We start from the raw sequence: 21,902 nt of genomic DNA, 5'->3' as shown, positions 1-21,902 counted from the left end.
TTAAACACATCATGGTTACGGGATAATTTACTTTTGTCCACTACTAATTTTATACTGAACAGATCTTAAACACATCATTTAAATTTACAATGCAACCTTCGTAGCTGTCGGCTCCGTTATCTAGCCGGGCGGGACGACGCTACCCGCTGGATGCTAACCACTAACGTTAAAGATCCCCTCCTAAAGATGTCGCCGCGGATTTGTTGTTGATAGCGTAGCATCATGAGGGATGCAGCATTATTGGCTGTATAACAGGAATTTACGATACTGGTATCGATATCAGAACGACTCTGTCAAGTCTCACCTGATGCTTTAAATCAGGGGTCGGGAACCTATGGCTCGCGAGCCATATTTGGCTATTCCGGTGACGGCATATGGCTCCGAGACAATTTTGAGTTGAAAAAAAAAACCGACCAGAATGCGACCAGAAGTCGCATAAATAAAAAAAAGCAAGACATATTTAATTTATTATACGTTAAAAATACTATATGGCTCTCAATGAAATATATTTAGAAATATTTGGCTTTTATGGCTCTCCCAGTCAAAAAGGTTCCTGACCCCTGCTTTAAATAGAGGGCCGTGATGATGAATCTGGGTTTACTGGGATTATTACATCTTTATGCTTCAGTTATAAATGCATATATTGTGATGCTCCTAAAATATGTTGCATCAGTATTTTATCGTAATCTTTTCCTGCCCTCCTCAAATATACAATTTGTGTCTTCTTTGCGAACGATGATGAAGATTCTTGTATTTGTGTCAGAAAAAAACCCTGTTTCACTTTTAAAATGTGCTCTTGAAGACTCCGATCTCATTTCCTGTTGATAATGTCAGTTTCTGTCCTTGTTTCACATCCCAAATGTATTTCACTGGATCGCCGATGAGACCTGGACACATTCCAAACTTGTGCATCTGCTTCCTAACGCTCTCACCAGGAGCCACCAGAGAAGGAGAAAGAGCTGACAAAGACCGCCAAGATCTGCCCTCTGCCATAAAGTCAGCCATTGTTGTCAAGGAGATAAGGGACTAGGCCCGATATCTGAGAGGAGAACCGATTGATCTCTGAATGAATACAATGATATTGAAGACTGCTGAGGGCACTTGTTTCATGATTGATACAATCACAAATTCAAAGTTCTTGGAAAAACTGCACATGCTGTTTGATTCAAAGAGGATTCTGAATAAAGCGTCCCTCAAAATGAAAACGAGAGCGGACATTATTCAGCGCGAGTGCCGTCATTTGCATGTCGGGAGCCTGCGAGCGTTTCTCGCGCTGCGCTAACTTCCCCCACTATCCCCCACCCTGTCTCCTTCTATTCCCACTTGGAACGGCTGAGGCTGGTTGTCCCCCCCCCCCCCCAACTTCTACTTGTTATCCCCCGATTGCTGTTGTTTCCCCGTTGCTGAGTCTGCTGACACTCCCCTTACACTCCTCACGTCTGAAGAGTCTGCATCATGACTTCTCTCTCTCTTATCTCTTTCTGTCAGGCTTTTGATTTTGATCATCGCTCGCTCCTCTGTTTCCACTCTAGTTCTCCTCCTTTTGATTGCCGACCAACGTGTGCGTGTGTGTGTGTGTGTGTGTGTGTGTGTGTGTGTGTGTGTGTGTGTGTGTGTGTGTGTGTGTGTGTGTGTGTGTGTGTGTGTGTGTGTGTGTGTGTGTGTGTGTGTGTGTGTGTGTGTCATCTCTGCATTGGCAACTAGGCGTGCGTATTAAAGACACACATAATAAAGGGATTCTCTTTGTGCTCGTAGACGTGATTATTTGTTAACTAATGGATGGATGGCACTAGAGCAGTGGTCGCCAACCCGTCGATCGCGATCGACCGGTCGATCTCGGAGACGTTCCCTGTCGATCTCCAAAATAAAATGAAAATAAATTCAGAAACAGATTGTTCCTTGTTTTCGAACATTTTCTGAAGTGTCTTCTGAAACATTTTCATTCTGACTGGAAGATTGACGTCAGAAAACATCTCCGCCTGATTCATGAACGCCTGAAAACGGGTTCTCTGACAGCCGTGTTGTCAGCTGTGCTCCCCGTAAGAGGGGAACGTACCACTACAGGTGAGGCGCAGGGGGAAAAAGAGAAACACCATTATTGATAATTTCACATATTACACAAGCTCAAAGTACACCGACATAAAACTAAGTCATCAATAAATAAATGTTGAAATGCCTGTACCTTAATGTAAATGTTTACGTTAAGGCATTAACAGGTTACGCCTGCGCATGCGCGACAGCCGAGATTCTTGGCGACTTGCCAGGTCTGACCTCCGTGAGTTGGGCTTTTCTGCTGTTGTCCTTCAAAACAAAAGCTCAACATTGAGCTTTTTTGTCTTTGTCTGATGGAGCAATCTGGTTTACTTGAAAGTGATTGCAATTGTATTTATTCTATTATTTGAAAAAGCATAGATGCAGAGTTCAGTCACAGCCATAACACTGACTGGAGTCACATGACTTGATGGCATTATGATGAGAGCTGAACTTACATGAGTTGCACTGACTGATCATGTTGTCAGTGTTGTGTTGTAATTGGATTGGATTCAATTTATTGTCATTGCTAGAGTCCAGGTACAGAGGCAACGAAATGTAAATAAATACAACATTTATATTGGTAGTTCATCCAGCTGCTCATTGCAAATGTGTTTTTTCTTGTTCATATATTGTGCGGTTAACAAATATCTTACTTGTTATATTACACTTAAATTCTGTGTTCCTGGTCACATCAATTTGAACGCTGGACCAAAATGACAATTAGGCCAAATAAAAAGTTGTAAGTCCAGTCTGGACCGTCGTTTTCTCTCAACGCCTCAATAGGTAGATCTTGCCGGTCATGAAGGCGGAGGTCAGTGATCTTGGGCTCAAAAAGGTTGGTGACCACTGCACTAGAGGTATAGAGTGCTCGTTGTCAATGAAGACCGCATGTGGTTGGACTCGCAGTGTTTACTGTGGAGGTTTGATCCGACTAGGTGGCGCCATGTACATCATAATTTAGTTAATTATATTTTGTACTGATAATCTATATCTGCAAAGTCACCAGTAACTACAGCTGCCTGATACTTGTAGAAGAATAGAGAGTACACTATTTCCCTCTGAATTGTAGATTAGACTTAGTGCATCTGAACTGTACGTACAACTTGATTAAATGTGATTGGTTACGTGTCTCCACTGCTTAGTTTTTTATCGCATGGCGTCAACTTTTGCCCTGCTTCTCCAAAAGCGGCAGCATTAATGTAACACACGTGCAGCTTTTTGTATATTTTTTTTATTCGTAACATATTTGGTGGCAAACAAATAAAAATGTATAGAGGTTCATCTGGTAAAAAAATCAATTCTTGAACAAACTATTATTTTCTTCTTATGATTTAACAGACTATGAAACCCAAAGATGAACAAATAGGCACAGAGATAAATAGAGTATTCTGGACACTTTTATGGACAACAACATTTCAATGGATGTCAGTTATTGAGCAAACGACAAAGGCCCAAACGTGGCTTGCAACAGACTCGGTGAGGCTTTTTTTATACCGGAGCCAAATGCTGGGAATGCTTTTTGCTGCTGAGACAGTTGTTGATCACTCACAGGAGTCAACCACGGTCTGAAATGGGCACGGACAATATTTGAATGCTGGGTCCAGTAGTGTGGGAGTGATTAGCTGCGGACAAACAAAGCACAATCCAACACATGCAGGCTTCTTTCCTCCCAACTGAGAATTTGATTCACATCTTTATTCATTATGTTTGTGCTTGTGTGATAATGGATTGTAATCATTGTTAGGTTTAACATTTGCAATTTTGGCTTTTGCCAAACACAAAAAAAGCAATTAGTGTTCCTACTGCACAGTAGCTCTGCACAAAAGTAAACTAAAGCTTTGCAATGACCTTTGACCCCCCCACAGATGATCGACAGCCAGCTGGCGGCTCAGAGGAGGCCGATGAGGAGTCTTCCTGGAGACATCGGCCTGATGAAGACCAGCACCTACATCGTGCCCTGCTTCCTCTTTGTGGAGGTGAGTGTTCGGACACATTCTGTTGTCGTCGCTTGTTGAGCCCGAGCTCAACACTGAAGGTGGTTTGTTCATTTATTTTCGTCGTTCTGCACCAGCAATCGTAAATGTACAGCATGCATGGAGCGCCTTTCTTTTTTAGAATCTACTTACTTTCCAAAATGCTTTACAATTTTCCCTCATTCATCAAGTCAAGATAAGTGAGTGATTTACATAACATAACAAACATACTTGTTGAAAGCCAAAATAAGTGGTTTTATTTAGCTATTTATGAAGTTACAATGTTCAACGTGTTTAAAACTGCGGCCATGATGCATTGCCCTCAAGGTGTAGTTTAGTGGTATGGGAGCGTAGTTTTGTAGCTGTCCCGATAACAACTGAAGGCAATGTCTGCCATATTGGACGTATCCTACATCTCAGGCTTTCATGTGCTGATAGTGTACAGTTGGCAGAAATGAGGAGTTGGCTGTACAATCTGCTGGGGTTGGAGGATTTAGAAAAACCTCTTGGAACTTGGAGTCACACGGAGCAAACTGATGGACACATGAAAGCACATTTTACAGCCTTCTGCCTGTGAATGTTCCTCTTCCTCTCTTCTTCAAATGTCTTTCTTCCATCACTTCGCATGTTTCTCGTGGCAGATTAACAACACTGCGAGTCAGTCGGGAAATTGCATGAATTAGCCGGCTCTGTTTTCAATTCGCCGAAAAGAAGCAGTGATTGATTGGATAGAATTGTTACAAACGGGTAATTACCATCACTCTATGAAACATTTATAGATAACATTCAGCGAGGGAGCGAAGGGGTTTATTGCTGAGGTATTCTCGCAACAAAGGCACCTCTCAAGTGACCTTTTTGCTCATAAAAGTCCTTGTTTCCTTTCCTCTTCTCCGCCACTATTCCCACGACTCGTCCCCTCTCCCTGTAATCCCTAAATGACCTGATGGAGCGCTCATGGCCTCGGCTCTCAGCTGCGTTGCCTAATTAATTGGCCTAATTAAGAACGGAAACCCAATTAGGCCGTGTCCCCGCGAACGGGCTCCAAGCCTGCAGGTCCTGTGAGCTACAGCAACGACAGCTGAATACGCAGAGGGGTATGACATTAATAACCTTTGCTTTTTAATTCATCCTAAAGATGTTGTGTTGCATTCTTGTTCGGGTTTGAGTATTAAAGTCTGAGGTTTGTGAAAAGTCAGAAGTTCAGCTTTAGCTGAGGACCAATATGGACGTTATTCCGGCCCACCGGTTGACACAAACTGAGGTAAACTGCATCTTTCCTGAAGGATTCTTCCTATATTTCACAACATCTTCTTGAGACCACAGTATGGCTTTTTTTTTTTTTTTTTCATCTTCCCTTTGTGAACTCATCCAACATGTGAATCTGCCACACTTTCCATATAACAATGTTCCTCATCACACACCTCTCTGTTCCTGCCGCATTTCTTCATAGTGCAGACTTCCCACAATCCCCTGGGGGTTTTATGCACGGCGCTAAGCTTGCTTTTTTCTTCTTCTTCATTTTCCTATTCTTCTTCATTCTCAGCCTTCTCTTGAGGAATTGTCATAATGATTTTCCAGCTTTCTAATTGTTTCATCGTGCGTCTTTAATATCTCTAGGCTTACAACATACCTGTCAGTGGCGCTCCCCCCCCCCCCCCCCCCACTTCTTGCAGTATTATCTTTGACGGTCTCTTGAGTACTGCCCAGTCACTCTTTTTTACACAGATCCTCCACATCACTCCTTTCCTGCACTTATTCTCTTGGGTAATCTTTTGCACGATGCATCTCACCATTATTCCCCTTTACTTGTAAAGCTTCCTCTCCCACTCACAATGCCTCCTTTCTTCTTCAGCCTCATGCTCCCCCACGGGTCTCCATCCTCTCTTCTTCACTCTTTTCATTCCCCAGCCCCCCAACGCCTCATTTCTGTTCTCCCCACTTGTCCTCGCCTTCACCTCGTACCGCGTGCTGGAGGGTGTCATGAACATGAACTGTTCTCTCCTGTGGACAAGGTGTTACAAGGCTCTGATGCCCTCTCAGCGCCTCGTTTCTTTACCACTTTGTCACCTCAATCGTCCCTCTCTCTGTTTTTTTTTTATGTTGTTCAAACAGGGTGGGGTGATGTGAAAGTAATTAAGTTTTTATCACAAATATATGAGCCTGAATCAACCTGTGTACATTGCTATAGTTTAATAAAGGGCATTTTAAAATGTGATTCACACTGAAGCAGCTTGCTGTAGTGTAGCTCCCCCCGGAGGGCACTCGCTCCTTTGTTGTTACATTAACATCTCATTACCCATTTCCTTTCAAACGCACAATCTTGCGCCTCTTCCTCTCTTGTGATCTTGTCGCCGATTCCCTCCCTCTCTCTTTGCCTCACTCTTTGCCTCTTTTTTCCCCTCACAATCCAACTCTCCGTCTCTGGCCCTCTTTCCTCTTTCTCGGTCAGGTCCCGCTGTCAGTTCATCGCTGCTTGAATCTCAAGGCTCGTCTGCCGTCTCCTAACTTTGATGACTCTATCTCTCCCTCCCCTCTGTCCCCGCTTTCCATGTGTCTTTCTTCCACCGTCCTTCCTCCGTCTCCGATAGTCATCACTTTTATTCTTCTGCTTGGTTCAAATGCGAGAGATCGGTTTCCCATACAAAATGAGGGGGGGGGGGGTCACTATTGGTTGCATTGGATGAAAAACAGCACAATGGAAAGGAGATAAGTTGCCCTATCTCAATATATCTCACCCCATGTCTTTCGCTCTTTGTTTTCACTCCATGCTGCTGCTGTTGCTTCTTTTGTGCTGTGAAGCCACACGGGGGACTAGTCCGCTGCCCGACAGAGGCAAAGCTTCAAAGGGCCCTCTTTAAAAAGTCATTTTGAGTGATTCCTGATGGGCTTTGGACACTGCTGGATGGGAGGACGGCGGGGAGTTGGTGTGATCTAGGCCAGACTGACCTGCTGAGAAAAGCTGTACTGAAGATGACTTACAAAGTGACTACAACAGAGCTGCCAACTTTTCAAAAAACCTTGGAGTGAGATTTTGTCGGGGGTGACCAAAATGTTGCCGCGCACGCAGCCACACACGTTGGTGGCTCAAATATCAGTAAATTTGAATTAATGTGGCGTTGTACCCATGTTGCACCCTGCATTCTGGCCTGGCAAAGGTCTTTTACGAGGCATCTTAGCTACCTTAAATAATTAAAATGTTTTTTAATAACTCTACTCTCATTTACAAAAACATGCCTAATTCTATTGCATAAATGTCCTGTCTTTATGTTAAATTCTTTATAATACATCTTACTTGTTCAAAGAGCTGTTTGGAAATTTTTTGAGAGGGTCCTTTTCCTAGGCCTGCAAATAAAGTGATAAATGCTATGTGAGCAGCCTTAACAAACAATGCTATGATGTTTTGAACATGCAGTATACCAAGAGGTTAACAAGGTGCTCTCCTGCTGCTTTTTATGACAGCTGAGTTTACATCACCACACAAAATCACACGCACAAACACAACACATTATTTCAAGATTTAAAGTTTAAGAGAGTGAGAACTTAATTGAACCACATGTCATTAACAGGGCTCTCAAGTTTTGAAGACAGGCAAGAGTGACATATCTATCCAGGATGCTTTATTTTCATTGGTTGCTGGATTAAATCTTACCCAGATACAACAGATACGTTTTTTTCTGATTGCCTATTGTGTAGCCCATTTCTTCTTTTTGATTGACTGATAAGTGGCACCTCACAGCAGAACTCCAGGGAATATGTTAATGCCGTAACGTAAACATTTACACGAAAGCACAGGCAGTTCGGTCTTTATTTATTCATGACTTAGTTGTATGTCTGTGTACTTTGTAATATGTGAAGTTCTCAAAAAAGGTCTTGAAATTCAAAAATAATCTGCATTTCCCCTCGCGCCCCACCACGTTTCAACTCGTTTTCTGCTACACCGAAACTACTTGTCCCATCTTCACCACCTTGGGAACGTAAAAAAAAACTCTGATTTATCGGTTTACTTTTCACGCGTCATGTTGGCCGCTCTCTGCGGGCTGGCGGGAGCCTGCTCACTTGTGTGTGTGCACGTGTCTGCGCATGTTACTGTGCGCATGGGGGCGGAGCTCTGCCGCCGGCAATACAGAGAGCCAGGAGAAGCGACAGAAATGACATGCCGCTGTGTAGATACGATCAACAACATACGGCCGTTTAGTTTCATCAAAGAACAAGGTGGGGAAGCGTAAATCACTTCTGTTGTAATCTGGCGCTAAAGTGAAAATCACAGGGGGGCGGGTCACCCTGTTATAATGGTAGAGGAAACGCTGCGTGTGTGTCTGCCGAACCCCTGAGAGCGACTCGCAGAACTCCTGGGGTTCGATCGAACCCAGGTTAAGAATCACTGGACTCTAGATTGTGTCTGTTCAGTCATTTCTTACTGTGCTTGCCATTGCGTAAAAAAAGCACATTGCTACTGCTAGATGAGTGACAACTTTGTTGGGCAATTTTTTTGGAGAGCTAACTAGTTGACTAGCTAGCTTGTTAACCATACAACCGTAGAAGGACAAGCTAACTAGATAATTAGCTAGCAATCCATCTACGAAGCTGCGTCCACTCTGCAATATCACTTTGCGGACCAAGTGACGTGTGGTCATCGTAACAAATAACAATAATTGTCATTAGTAGGCTACTATTTAAATGACCAGAGAGAACCGTTCAATGTCGGTTATGCTTCTGCTTACTTTTGTTTAGCCCTGAGCTATGGAGGAAACTTTGTTTAGAAGTCTTTGTGAGTGCTGCCGTGTATTGTATGTGAACAACATTGTCAAAAGCCAGTGTAAAATAGAATGATTGCAACCTGAACATCTCCCTACTCCTTTTGTTAAAGCATAGTCACTGAGCATAATCAAACAAGGCAAATACATTTCCTCCCTGAAATCGTTGCCAAAATTAGTACATACACACAGTACGTATACTTTCTAGAAGACAGGGTGGTTCTGAAGGATTACAGACCACTCTTCTGTTGGATTTCATGTCTTGCAGAGGATCATGCTTTTTAGTGCAACTTCAGGATACACCGGAAGTCTACGCTATCTGCTGCTGTGTATCAGCATGGACGGCCTCTGACATCTTTTTCCGTCTTTTTTTGGTTGAGCTGTGAAGGCAGCACAGCCTCGATTGCTCCAATAATGAACAGCATCCTAAATGCATCAGGCCTACAGTTTCCTACAACAAAGCATCTTCCTCTCTTAGCGCTCACTTCATCCGTATTCCCTGCTGGCTCTGATACTGCCTCAGAACATGTTATACTTCCCAGAAACATATTTGCTCCATGTGTTTACTCTTTGCTAAATATGTTTTGTTACGAACAGCTTGACTTGTGCCGAGACAGAGATCCCCCCCGCCCCCCAAACAAACTACTCACAATTTCTCCGTATCCAAGCACCAAATATGCCGACTAAACTCAAGTAGTGCTCTCTTCCACGCTAACTCTAGAGACGCCTTACAAGTTCTTACGTTATATACGTTTTGATGGAGAAGCAGCTCAACTTCTCATACATCATCCCTTGAAGACATTTATTAATACAACTAATGGTTGTCTTTAACCTTTTCATGGGTAATTTATACACCACGTCGGAGAAAATAATACCTCACGTCCCTGAACACGTTACCTTAGACTCGTTTATATATTTTCCATTAATTCTCCAGTGTTAGTTTCTGTGCTCATTCTATAAAAATGTGTCCCCTACCTCTTTAACACATACACACACACACACACACTCGTGCGCACACCTCCACAAAGACATTGGCTGTGTCTACTACCGCGCACTTGAGCACTTGAGCACTGACTTTCAGTGTTCGAAGTGCGCCACTGAAAAAACCAGCAGAATTCAGTGCACTGAAAGTACCCGGATGGTGCACTGCAAACGGGCAAAAAATGTAGTGTAAAACGATGGACACTACTCGCCCTAAACGGCCGCCATCTTGGCGACGTAGCGGAAGAGGAGGAGCCCTTTCGCCAGCTTTTCATTTTATTTCTAAAACAATGGCGGATGAGATGCTACGGTAGCACAAGCGGTAGACCACGGAGGCTCCTGCCGCGATTGTGGAGGTATCGCAGTTTCCACATGGGGTGGAGAAAGGGGTAAACAAGGGACACAAATAGGGCAAGAAGTGCATTCATTTTGTCACTTTGAGTTTCGCGGGTATGGCAAGTAGATTTGCATATGTCACTCCCGGCTTAATTTCGCGGGTGCCGTGAACAGATTTGCGTCCGTCACTTCCGCCAAGTGGTAAACGTAAGTGTTCCATTTGCACTTATCAGCGACGCAGTGCACTGCAATACAGTGCACTGAATTATATTGCAGTGTACTACGTAAAGTGTGCGGTAGTAGACACAGCCAGAGTAATGGCTTATTTTTACATTATTCTCTCCCTTTCCCACTCATTCTCTCTAGACTCCATGAATAGCTCCTGCCCGCCTGTCTGCTGCGCTGGGATTTCTCTGCACTCTGGGCGGATGTTTGAAACACTTGTTAGCTGCTGCTTCCCACATGTTATAACTTTAAGGAGGAATGAAGGCGCGGGAGACCCCATATATATATATATATATATATATATTTACAGCGCCGCTGCTCCCATAATGCGCACTACGCGCTGTGCGTAGGGCACCAAGTCCTGAGGGGGCACCACAAAATAGGCAACAACAAAAAATCCTCATAGTTCTAATAATTATACGATATTATTTCAGTCTAGAAATATTAGGCACCTTTTAGGCATGTATATCACAAAACAGGCAGAACAAGAGACCCCCCCCGCCGCTCGCCGTGGGTCCCTCCATTTCCTATCTTAGGGGGGGCATCATGAAGGAGTTATGCTTAGGGCACCAACATGGCTAGCGGCAGCACTGTATATATATATATATCACTGATTCTTATATATAGGCAGCAGCAACGTGGCCAAATTATCGTATCATAAAATAGATATAAGATCTTTGCTGGAGTAAGTCTCTAAAATAAAATTGATTATGTAAGATATAATCTTGCCCCTTGCTTCCTTTTGAGCTACAATTATAGGATTCAGAAATGCAGATTAATTCTCGCTGATGTCAACACATAAATTCAGATTTTCAAAATCAAGATTTGCCATTTATGAAAATGGCATCCTTTCTAGCTTTCAGGCAGATGACATCAAAGTGAAACGTGTCTGGGAAATTATTGAATTGCCTGTGCTTAAAGAAACACCATAAAAATACATAAATCCTATAAAATAATAAGAACAAATAAATACATATATATGTATATAAATATAAGCAGAGGCCTCTGCAATGGATCATTTGATTGCACTGCAGGGAACATGTTTGTATTTTGTGAGCCTACATCTGCTTTTATTTCGTTTGTAGGATGCGGGGGTATGTTTGCTTGAGGACTGAGGATTTTGGAGGATTATGTGATTGTTGCTGCAACAAAGGGAGGGAGAAGTGAAAGGGAAGAAGAATGTGTGAAGGGAGCAAAGCAGAGGCTGTAGATTATAGAAAATGAGGAGGAGTAAAACAGACATAACTGTTTTCTGTGGTCATTTGACTAGTATTACAAGAAAATGGTGATTGTTGTTAGTTCTCGTGGTGACCACACACAACGGTGCCATAAAGTTTTGTGCCTCAGATATAAAGAGATTAAGATCTTTCTTGACAGATCACGGAAGGAGAAAAAAGAGCTGATGAATTTAAGATAAAATACACAAACAAAAGAGGTGGAATAGAAGCGAGGGAGAAGGGGGGGAGGGCCTATGGGTGCCCTGAAAATGAATGCCTGCTTTGATCCTCTCCTATTCCCTTGTTCCCTCTTTGTATTTTACATTTCACTCCACTTCAAGCTCTCATACATCCTCATTTGCTCTCTTTCACCTCCTCTGCCCTTTTTGTTTTCTCTCCTCTCTGGCGCCTTCCTCGGTTTTATTTCCCAGCGGCACGGCCGGCCCTACCACGCGTAATCTGCGATGTACTAATGTCTCATTAACGGTTTCATCCGTCTGTTTATCTTCCTCCCCGTTCTCACTCCCGGTCCTCTCTTTAAGTCTCCCCCATTTGGCTCGTCCACTTTCTTCCATCAGTCGGCTCATCTGTCTCTCGCTTGTCTTGCTCAGTGTGTTGCAGTACAATCTGGTGACAGCAGGCGGCAGTCGAGGCCATTCATTTGCTTGTTATCCATGTTGATTCAATGATATGCTGGTTTTTAGATGTGGTGGGGGGGGGGGGGGGGTGTCCATCATTTACATGTTATTCATGCAGATGAGTGAGTATGTGTAAGAGGAGGGTGGGTGCGGGGGGTTCACTCATTTATGTGCAGTGGTTTGTGTCTTTCTGGATGTGTGTGTTTGCGGTCTAAAAATCCTCTTAATCATCTGCTGGAAATCAGAGAGATGAAACCTCTGCTGTGGTAAAATATTCCCGGCTCTAATCACGTGCGCTTGTGATTATGTGAGCTCAGGAAACCAAATCACACGAAAAAGGAGGAGACGTGTTGCAGCCTCGTCTCGTGCTAATTTAGGGTTGTTTTTTTGTGTGCTGATGACTAACTCTGTGAAGACCAACCTGACACTCATGTGCTCACAGAGGTGCTTATTTCACCATGCTCTATGTTTTTTGATATGTCACTTAATTTGAGAGCTGATTATGAGCACAAGCAGAATGAGTTAAATGAAGTCGGGAGAATAATGTTGTTTAATTGAAGAAGAGGAGATCTTGATTTTCTCAGCAGTTATGTTTGCCAACGCATTATTTTCAGTCCCTATTCATAAGGGACTTATAACATTTAATAAATGGTTTATAACACAATAAGTGTGCAAAATATGTGTTTAATCCTCCTGTGGGCTCATGACAACAGGTGGCAAATTAAAAAATATGTCTTCAGATGAAAATTTACAGTTGTTGACAAATACATTACAATAATAAACACTTTAACGTATAAATGATGAAATTAGACAGTTTGGGGAAGAAAACTGTTTTGGAAATAAAAGCTGATTTATTCAGTGTCCCATCAAAACTATATAGAGTATTGGTTGCATTTTATTTTTTAAACCATCTTGATACTTTGTTTCGTGAGATATAGAAACTGATTTTATATTTTAAGATGTTGTACAAAGATTTATATGGCTGTTCATATATTAAATGTTTTAATTAACCAGTTACTCAGAGGGAGTTTAGGTGATGAGGGTAAAAAACGCCCTCAATCAGGATAAACTCAAGTGTTGTAGAATTCCTTTTTTTTCTTTGTCTATTCTATACAATACCATACCATGTATTTAAAAAATGCTCATGTAATTGTGCTCTTCTTCCACTTGTGATTGAATCTCACTTTCCTGCCCTAAATGCAAATAAACACGTACGCCGTTTCTGTTTCCAAAGACCAAATGCATTGTTGTTTTAAATCCGTTTGACATTTGAATGATGTCATTTACTTATGTGTGCCGAGCTAAAGAGTTGGCTAGCTTTAAACTTTAATTCACAGTGACGCTCCTATGCATTATATAGGCAGCTATCAGCAACTTTTTAGGTGGATATTTTCACTCAACCCATGAGTTGATGTGAATCAATCAACACACTTTGAATATATAACAACTGCGACGTATGACGTATACGCTTTAGTGGTGATTTAATCTTCGAGCGCTTTAAAAAAAAAGGGGGGGGGGTATGGGAACTGTGAATATTATATTTCATCACTTGGAGGGACGAACAAAAAGTGGCGCAACTCACTCAACATGGGAGTTAGTGCTCATTATAAAACACATCCGACATTTTGAGAGCAAAATGAAGCAGCATGTCTCCTGTTTATCCTGAGCAGCGTGACATTCGTCGTCTCCCAGCAGGGGGCTGTCATCTCAACACCGGCCTCCGTCCTCACATTCTCACATTCTGTAAACATGTTTGACTTTATCAGTTGACTTTCCCGCCATCTGGCCGCTCCACACGGGCCAAAGGGTGGACATGCAACACTTATGTGCCAGCTCACAGTTTGGGCCCCAGGAGACATCAGCGATGGCCACGTCAATTTTCGCCGCCCTCTTCCTCCCCATAACACTTCATTACTGTCACGTTTTATCTTCATCTTTTCTGGTTAAAGGGTTTTTGAGTGCAGGATTGTTTCTGTCACGTTGTGTCGTAATATTCTCTTAGATTTTGTTTGTGCTTTTGCTGCCTAAAGTGCAGAGGTTAATATGAGCATTGAGTCTGAGTTGCGCGGCCTGATAAGTGTGTTGAGTTTACTGGGTCATCTAGAACGGGGTCAGCATCGTAAAGCTGCCTTATGTTGTAAACTCTGGTGGCCAAATTAATGTTAAATTAAATTGGGTTACTTTGCAGAACGGTGAAATCATTCGTTTGTCACGCCTGTCGGTGAAACCACTTTAGATTTTTAAGGTGACAACACCAAATTTGTATGAATCATACAAAATCACCCAAATCTACATTTGCTGCAATTCGAGCGATCTGGTTCTTGTCAAAGAAAACATCCACGGGCCTTTTGAAACCTTGCGGTATGTTGTGCCTTCCGACAACCACGGCCGCCGTTGTTTTTTATTTTGTTGGCGAGGTGTAACGCTGATTTCAAAAGGAGGATGGGTCAATAGAAGCATCACAACTCAACACGGGAGGCTGCTGTTCATTCCTCACGCATACAGATCATCAACGATAAATACAACCACAATGTAACTACCATGTTTCCCTGTAACTACCATGTTTCCCTGTATCTACCATGTTTCCCTGTACCTAACCAAACCTTAAACATTGCTCCATTAACAGTGATGTGTAACAGCGGTAAATGATTATTTGCTGCCAATAGGAGCATCAAATCAATAAACCATGGATGAGTTGTTCTCGAGGGTGTGGATAAATGACGTGTCTGGTTACACCGTATGGATAGAACTCTAATGCCTTTTTTCCTCAATTAACAATTCTATTCGATGAGGCGATTTGTGACCGTAGGTGCTTTGTCTTAAACGTTGTCTGCTAGCCTGATTTCCCACATGATCACGGAGTTGGATTGAGCTGACGGATTCCTGAGACTGAATCTGGAAGAGTACAATAAAGCACCATAAAGCTATAGTACCAATTTGACCCAGGGGCTTTTGGGGACAATAAACTACAAAAGTTGTCTACTTCCTCCAACTTACAATCACCTATATGGCTGCCATGTGATTGAGACCCTGGGTAAACAGCCTGTTTGGAGATGAGTCATGTGACAGAATGATTTCATGTCGGCCTTACGTGCCCCCCCCCCTCCCCTTTGCGGCTTAAACGTGTCAGTAGTTTCATGCTGCACATGCAGACGACACTTTAGAGATAATTTATTATGCAAATGAATATTCCAAGGTGACCTGTGCAGAATGTGCTAATTAGAAACCATCAACTTGAAGTTGCCTTGACCTTTATTCATATTTAGACAAACTGGCTGTGGCAGCAAAGTGTGCAGGAAGTTGGTTATTTGTTCATGTGGGTGGGAAGTGAAATGTCAAATAACAGCATTAGTGTGAAAAGTGTTCACCCCAAATACAAAGCACCCTTTTTGCTTGACACGATGAGATGCACATTATCAAGATTGTTGTTTTTTGTTGGATGGTTTCTCCCAAAAGCCTATCGGTGTTAAGAGTCTCCTCCTTTAGTCACTAAAGTCCTGAAGTTGTTGATTTAGACATGAAAAAAATACCCAGTAACTGTCTGTAAGCTCTACATTGCCTCATATTTGTACAGAGACACGACTATGTGTGTAAATGTATGTGTACGAAACCAGAGACTTGTTTTATGGATCTGCATCACTAAGGCGTTGTAACAGCAAAACCTGTTGGGTTTATACGGCTGTCGGAAACCAGCCGATGGTGTTCTGTGCTCGATACGGTGAAGCTCGTTGAAATTCACAGAGCCAACCGTCAAATGATGCTGCGGTCAAAGCTTCACGAGTAAACGAGGCAGAAATGTGCTTCCTGTTTGACGGAAACTTCCCATAAGCGCGTGTTCCGGAAGGAGGCTGTATTTCCTGTCTTGTGTTAATGCGATGAGATGGACGAACTGCAACTTTTCTATTTTAGTCATACTGACAATTTTGATTGTGATAACCGAGTCCCAGAATGAACACGAAGCTTTGTCAGCTCGTGTCTTCTCATGTGTAATTCCACACACGGTTGCGGGCAGTGGCGGTTCGTCCATAGGGGGCGCTAGGGCGCCGCCCCTCTTAAAATTTGGAGATGAAAAAAAAAGAAGAAGAAAAAGAAAAAAAATGCTGTCAAAAAACATTATATGCCAAATCATTTAAATAGTAAATATACCGTGTTGACGCGCTAAATGTGTGTGGGAGACCGTAAGCCCCTGTCAACAACCACTTAAGTTAATGTGAAAAAATATAATATATCGCCATTATCACGGAGAGAAGCCCCTCCCCTTTTTCGAGGCGCTGGTCTAACGTGTGTGTACGGCAGGGGTGCTCAATATGTCGATCGCGATCGACCGGTCGATCGCGGCGACCTGCCAGTCGATCGCTGCGTAGTATTGATATATCGCATGACATAAAAAAAAATTGGCCCGCCCCCCTGTCACTTTCTCTATAGCGCCACATTACAGCAGAAGCATGTCATTTCTGTCTCTACGTGTCGCGTTAACAGTCCTCTGCCCCCGTCTGCTCCCGACACCGGTTTGCGCGCATCGGGACGGACGGAGCAAAGAAAAGTCACTAACCCCCGTTGGTCGATCGCCCTGACTTGGTCACATAATAAGTAGCTCGCATGCTGAAAAAGTGTGAGCACCCCTGGTGTACGGCATCGATACAACATTTCAGTCGTTTTGGCAATGACCGGCTTCACATTGGCGGATGAAACCGGGAATCTTGGGGCGCACAAATGTGCGCACGCGATTGGATTATTCGGCAGATCAGAGACCCGTATGTTCCCTCAGCCCATAGAGCAGTGTTAATAATAATAATAATAATCATTTATTTTATATAGCGCTTCTCAAGGCATGCCGACATCCCGAAGTCGCTTTACAGAGTCCAGTAGTCACACACACAGTCATCCCGGTGGTGGTAAGCTACATCAGTAGCCACAGCTGCCCTGGGGCAGACTGACGGAAGCGTGGCAGCCAATCAGCGCCTACGGCCCCTCCGACCACCACCAACACTCATTCACATCCATACGAACCGGGGTGAGGCTGCGGTGCATGTCTTTATGATGGTGGGGGAAACCGGAGTACCCGGAGGAAACCCACGCAGACACGAGGAGAACATGCAAACTCCACACAGAAAGGACCTGGAACGGGACGACCGGGATTCGAACCCAGGACCTTCTTGCCAGGTCCGCGGTTTTCCTGCGGAATTGGGCCACTTTTGAAGTGTTGCGCGGGTTGAATTTTTTGTCCTTGGTTCGGGTAGACCTATTTTGCATGCAAATTACATGAATATCTTTAAATAAAAATCCATATTTTAAATGAAATAATTTATTCATACCCAAATCCTACCAAACTGACTCCAGATCAGCACGTACACATTTTATTTATGATAATATACTGTATCTAATTACACAAGGCCATTTTAGGACCTAGGTGAAATAACTTGAGGGAAAACTGCTTTTAATGCTGGCAAACTAAACATATGTTGTTACTTTGTAGATATTACAATACATTTGGCAATGATAGCAATGCTGTTGGACTTTAAAAGCAGTGTATATGGTTTGGCACGGGCATATTTTGAGTTCTGATATTGGGCTGGTTTTGGGCTGGTTGTGTCACACAGACCTGGCAACCCTGCTGCCCAGAGCTCCACGGAGGTACGCGAGCAACATAGCTAGCAGAAGCTTTATGTTAGTATGGCGTCGGCGACTGAAAACTCTGGTATCTCTACACCAAACACCTTTCAATCGACGGTCAGATATTGACAAGAAGAGGCTGAAAGAGTTGGGACGAACATCCGGATTTAAAAATTGTGCAGCAAAGCGCTGACCGCTGGAGGACGACACCGGAGGTTCTCCTCAAGCCTATATGCTAACCGGAGCTGGTTAGCTGCATGCTCCATGAGTAATTCGTTTTTTGTTTCCCCTGTCTGTTTTCCAAAGTCCTGGGACGGAAACTCTCTGGACTACAACGGGGTGAGGGATCTACAGAGCTTCAGACAAGTGTAAAGCACGAATCTTGCCGCAGTTATCTAGCTAAGAACATGGAGCTAACTCGCTAACAGCATGAAGCCAACCCTGTTTGCAGACCGAACTGGCATCGAAAACACAACGAAGAAGTTCTGAAAAACAGACACAGAATAATGTAAACAGGCTGGTTACAGACATGATTGACTTTAACCAGAGTTATTGAGAAGTTTGACCACTTTAAAGAGAGGAGGCTACTTTTCTTTACATATAGTGGGTCTACTCTGTCAAACAGTTAGAAATGCACTCTGTCATTTCTTGTTTTCAATGTATTTTATTTTTGTTTGTTCAACGATATTATTGAGTGTTTGTGAATTTTATTTTAATGAGCTATTTTTATTTAGCGTTATTTTTAAAAATCTGTTTCCTGCGGAAATTGCTTTCCATCTGTTGCACTTCCTGCTCCTGAGTCCGTCTTTCCGTCACAATGGTTTTATATTGCCGAGGGTGAGTTGAGTGAAAAACGATTTTGCACTATTTTGGCTATATTCTTTAATAAAAATTAACCGTTTATGTTACATACAGTAATGGAATGTTAATACGATCCCGGCGTCCAGCTGTCGTGTCATTTAGACTGTCAAAATATACGTTTGGTGGCAGTTTCATTGAGCCACTTTCTAGCTCATGTAGTTATTTATTTTGTCCATTAGGGTCTCTGTTTTCCCTTGTATGTTACATGTCATGGTTTTGATGAGAATTGTTATTATTTAGATTTAATGTGGTCCTGTCTTCCATGGACAATGTTTTTTTATTGCTGAGGGAAGTGGAAGTGCAGAGACAGATCAGAAGGCAAATGTGTGTGTTCTGTTGTCTTCTGCAGAATAAATAAGTGCTGGGAAAATCCACCATCTGAGCCGACTTCTTCCATGCCCGTTCCACATCAGTTACATCTGCTCTGAACCTCTTTCATGTGAGGGTGAAACTCTTTTATTTTGCAAACCTCTGAAACCCAACCCAATGTTCCTTAAAGCTGCTCTGAACCTCTCATGCCCAAAGTTACAGTGTGTTGATAGTTGTTGTTGGACAGTGTTGAGCACGCTGTGTTCTTGAAATAAAGCTTTGTTTTTTACAATATTCTACTCAAAACCTCTCTTCTTCTCATTGTTGAGTGATATTTAAACCACTGCGCCCCCCCCCAAAAAAAATTCACCAGCCGCCACTGGTTGCGGGACATCGTGTAATGCCGATGAGCAGTGCAGCATTAGATGTGAAACGACATGCGCAGGAGGCTTTTTCCACAGTTGACATCAAGTGTTTGTTTAAACTTTGATGCGCATTCGTGGATCTCCCTCGCTCGCTCCCGACAACGTCTCTGTGCCTCCCTCCCTCAAGCCTTCTGTAGCTCGGCGAGAAGAGAGGAACGGATGATGGAAAGAAATGTTCAACACAGCCTGGCTGTGTCAAGAGTTCCTGCGCAGACATGGGAATGCACCCGCATGCCTACAGACATAGCACAACACATGTAGGGAAACACACACACACACACACTCAGACACACAAAGCTCATGCAGATGGAAAGGAACATGGAAAACATGGAGATGCTTGGCATTCCTGGACTATATATATATATATTTATATATATACTACAAGCTGGAGGTGTTTGTGTGGTTTGCCTCTCTATGTTGATACTATATATACAGATTTTGCTTTTACAGGCCTTGGGGCATGTGTGTCGTCACCTAACACATCGGCTCCCCCCTCCCCCCATTGCAATGCTCTCATCACTGGGGACCCTCAGTACAACGTCCCTGATTAGGTCACTTAGGTTTGCCACGGGTACGCACAGATCAATTATCTGATTTGATTTTTCATACAGGGAGTCGTCCACAGATTTTGCGTGACTGGAAAAGAAAGGAAACGGCAAAACGAAGGATACAGAGAAGCTGAGCTGACAGCGGGGCCGAGCGTGCAACGCAAAGCGGTTTGAATTAGGTCAGCCGCTCTCTCCCATGTTCATTATCACTCTTCAGTGTGTAAAAATGCTGAAATGCGCCACGTGTAACAAGTCCCCTCCCCCCACCATCCCCCTCCCTCCTACAGCCCTCTGGGCTATACTGTCACTTTGCTGGAGAATATTAAGATGTTGGAGGAGGTTCTCTCAGTGGTTTCTCACTCGTTCTGACACTGTTCTCACGTCCAAGAATCATTTCAGATAAATACGAACAACTGTGGTTGTAGATGTTGTTGTAGTCGCATTAAAAGCTTATCAGGACTGTTCATCATTTTGGGAAACATGCTCACCTGCTTTCCAGTCGAGCATCAGAAGATTTCCCTGCATGGTGACACTTCCGGGAGTGTTGCCAGGCAACCAGAGTAATACAACATCCATCCATCCATTATCCAAACCGCTTTTTTTTTAGGGTCGCGGGGCACTGGAGCCGATCCCAGCTGACAACGGGCGAAGGCGGGTACACCTCGAACAGGGCGCCAGTCCGAGTAACACAACATTAATGCAAAATAACGCCTACAAGAGCTGCAGGAACGGCCCGTTTCCCATTTGTTTTCTAATATCGAGTCAATCTCCACCCCAAACGGTTCAGATTCAGATTTCCAGACGTTTTTCACAGGTGGAACTGATCATAGAAGCAATTATGTCAATAATTACACCGACTCTGTTTATTCAACCCATCTCCTTGCTGGAGGTCTGGCTTTGACATATGTAAATAGTAACTGTTTCATATCATATAATTTGCAACGGTATTGTATTATTAACCTTCAAATGCCATCCAATACTGGAACCCCTTGAAGGTAGCGGAGCAATTTGTATCCAAAAACTGCCAAACGGCTGATCCTTCTCCTGCCTCGTGAGGCTCCTTGTGTCTCTGGTGCCGATACATTTGTCATCCACGCACAAGAGAGGTTTATCGAACAAACGACTCAGATTATGAAGCGACTAATCAGCTGTATTTAAACTCTTCTTCCTTTTATTACTTATAGTTTTTCTTGGTTCAGGCCCAGAGCCGCAGGGCAAACAAATATTGCACAAACCCTCAGTTTTCAGTTAGAGAAGCCGACTGTGCAGTTGTAGATGTTTTTGTTTTGTTTCCCCTTCAGGGAGTTGGGCGAAGGAGTAAGTGCTGGTAGTATTAGTATAAATGAATAATTAGTACTTGTGCATCCCTCTCATCTGTGCAGAAGGGCATGTTTGTTTCTATGTTATGAATTGCTAATGCATTTCGATTATAAAATACTATTTTAAATAGTTATGAAGATCATATTTTATGCTGCATGGTTTGTGCTTTGCATACATCTGGTAACTTATACACACACACACACACACACACACACACACACACACACACACACACACACGTAACTCTGTCTTTTCCCACGGTTCTTTCACTCTCTTTCACTCTCTCTCTTCCCCCCCCCCTCTTTCACCTCCCGGCTCTTCATCATCCTCGATCAGCTTCCATACAGCATTATTTTCTTTGATCGGTCTCCATTTGTTTCTTTACCCTCCCACTCTGCACGCTCACACCGCTGAAGGGATCTCTCTCTCTCTCTCTCTCTCTCTCTCTCTCTCTCTCTCGTATCTCTGTCAGTGGTCTCTCTGTTTCCCCCTCTCTATCCATCTTTCTCCATATTTGTCTCCCTCCCGCTCATCCTCGTCCCTCACTATCCCTCCACGCACATTTGATTCATTTTACACATGACTGAAGCGTCCATCATTTTGCTCTGAGAAGGAAAAATCTCTCTCTCTTTTTTTTCTTTTTCTTTCTCCTATAAATCCTATGACAA

At 43.2% G+C, this 21,902-nt stretch overlaps 1 protein-coding gene and 1 long non-coding RNA gene across 5 annotated transcripts in view; both read left to right on the top strand.

The window, feature by feature from the left end:
- LOC130190009 (phospholipid phosphatase-related protein type 5-like) overlaps nucleotides 1–21,902 on the top strand; it is a 55,468-nt gene that overhangs the window by 8,142 nt on the left and 25,424 nt on the right. For 3 of the 4 annotated variants that reach the window (XM_056409111.1, XM_056409110.1, XM_056409112.1), the window contains one exon: nucleotides 3,900–4,010. In XM_056409111.1, coding sequence (XP_056265086.1) covers nucleotides 3,900–4,010 — 111 coding nt within the window. Of the gene's footprint in view, nucleotides 1–3,899; nucleotides 4,011–8,150; nucleotides 8,220–21,902 lie in introns of those variants that run through there. The other variant, XM_056409113.1, reaches the window with a different exon arrangement.
- LOC130190010 (uncharacterized) lies at nucleotides 17,998–19,235 on the top strand. The gene is made up of 2 exons (XR_008830891.1): nucleotides 17,998–18,608; nucleotides 18,982–19,235. It is a non-coding gene; the product is annotated as an uncharacterized LOC130190010 (long non-coding RNA).

Source organism: Pseudoliparis swirei, chromosome 24 (assembly GCF_029220125.1).
Source record: "Pseudoliparis swirei isolate HS2019 ecotype Mariana Trench chromosome 24, NWPU_hadal_v1, whole genome shotgun sequence".
NCBI classification, from domain to species: Eukaryota; Metazoa; Chordata; class Actinopteri; order Perciformes; family Liparidae; genus Pseudoliparis; species Pseudoliparis swirei.
Note: the sequence above shows the minus strand (reverse complement) of the source record. Positions and strands in the feature narration are given on the sequence as shown.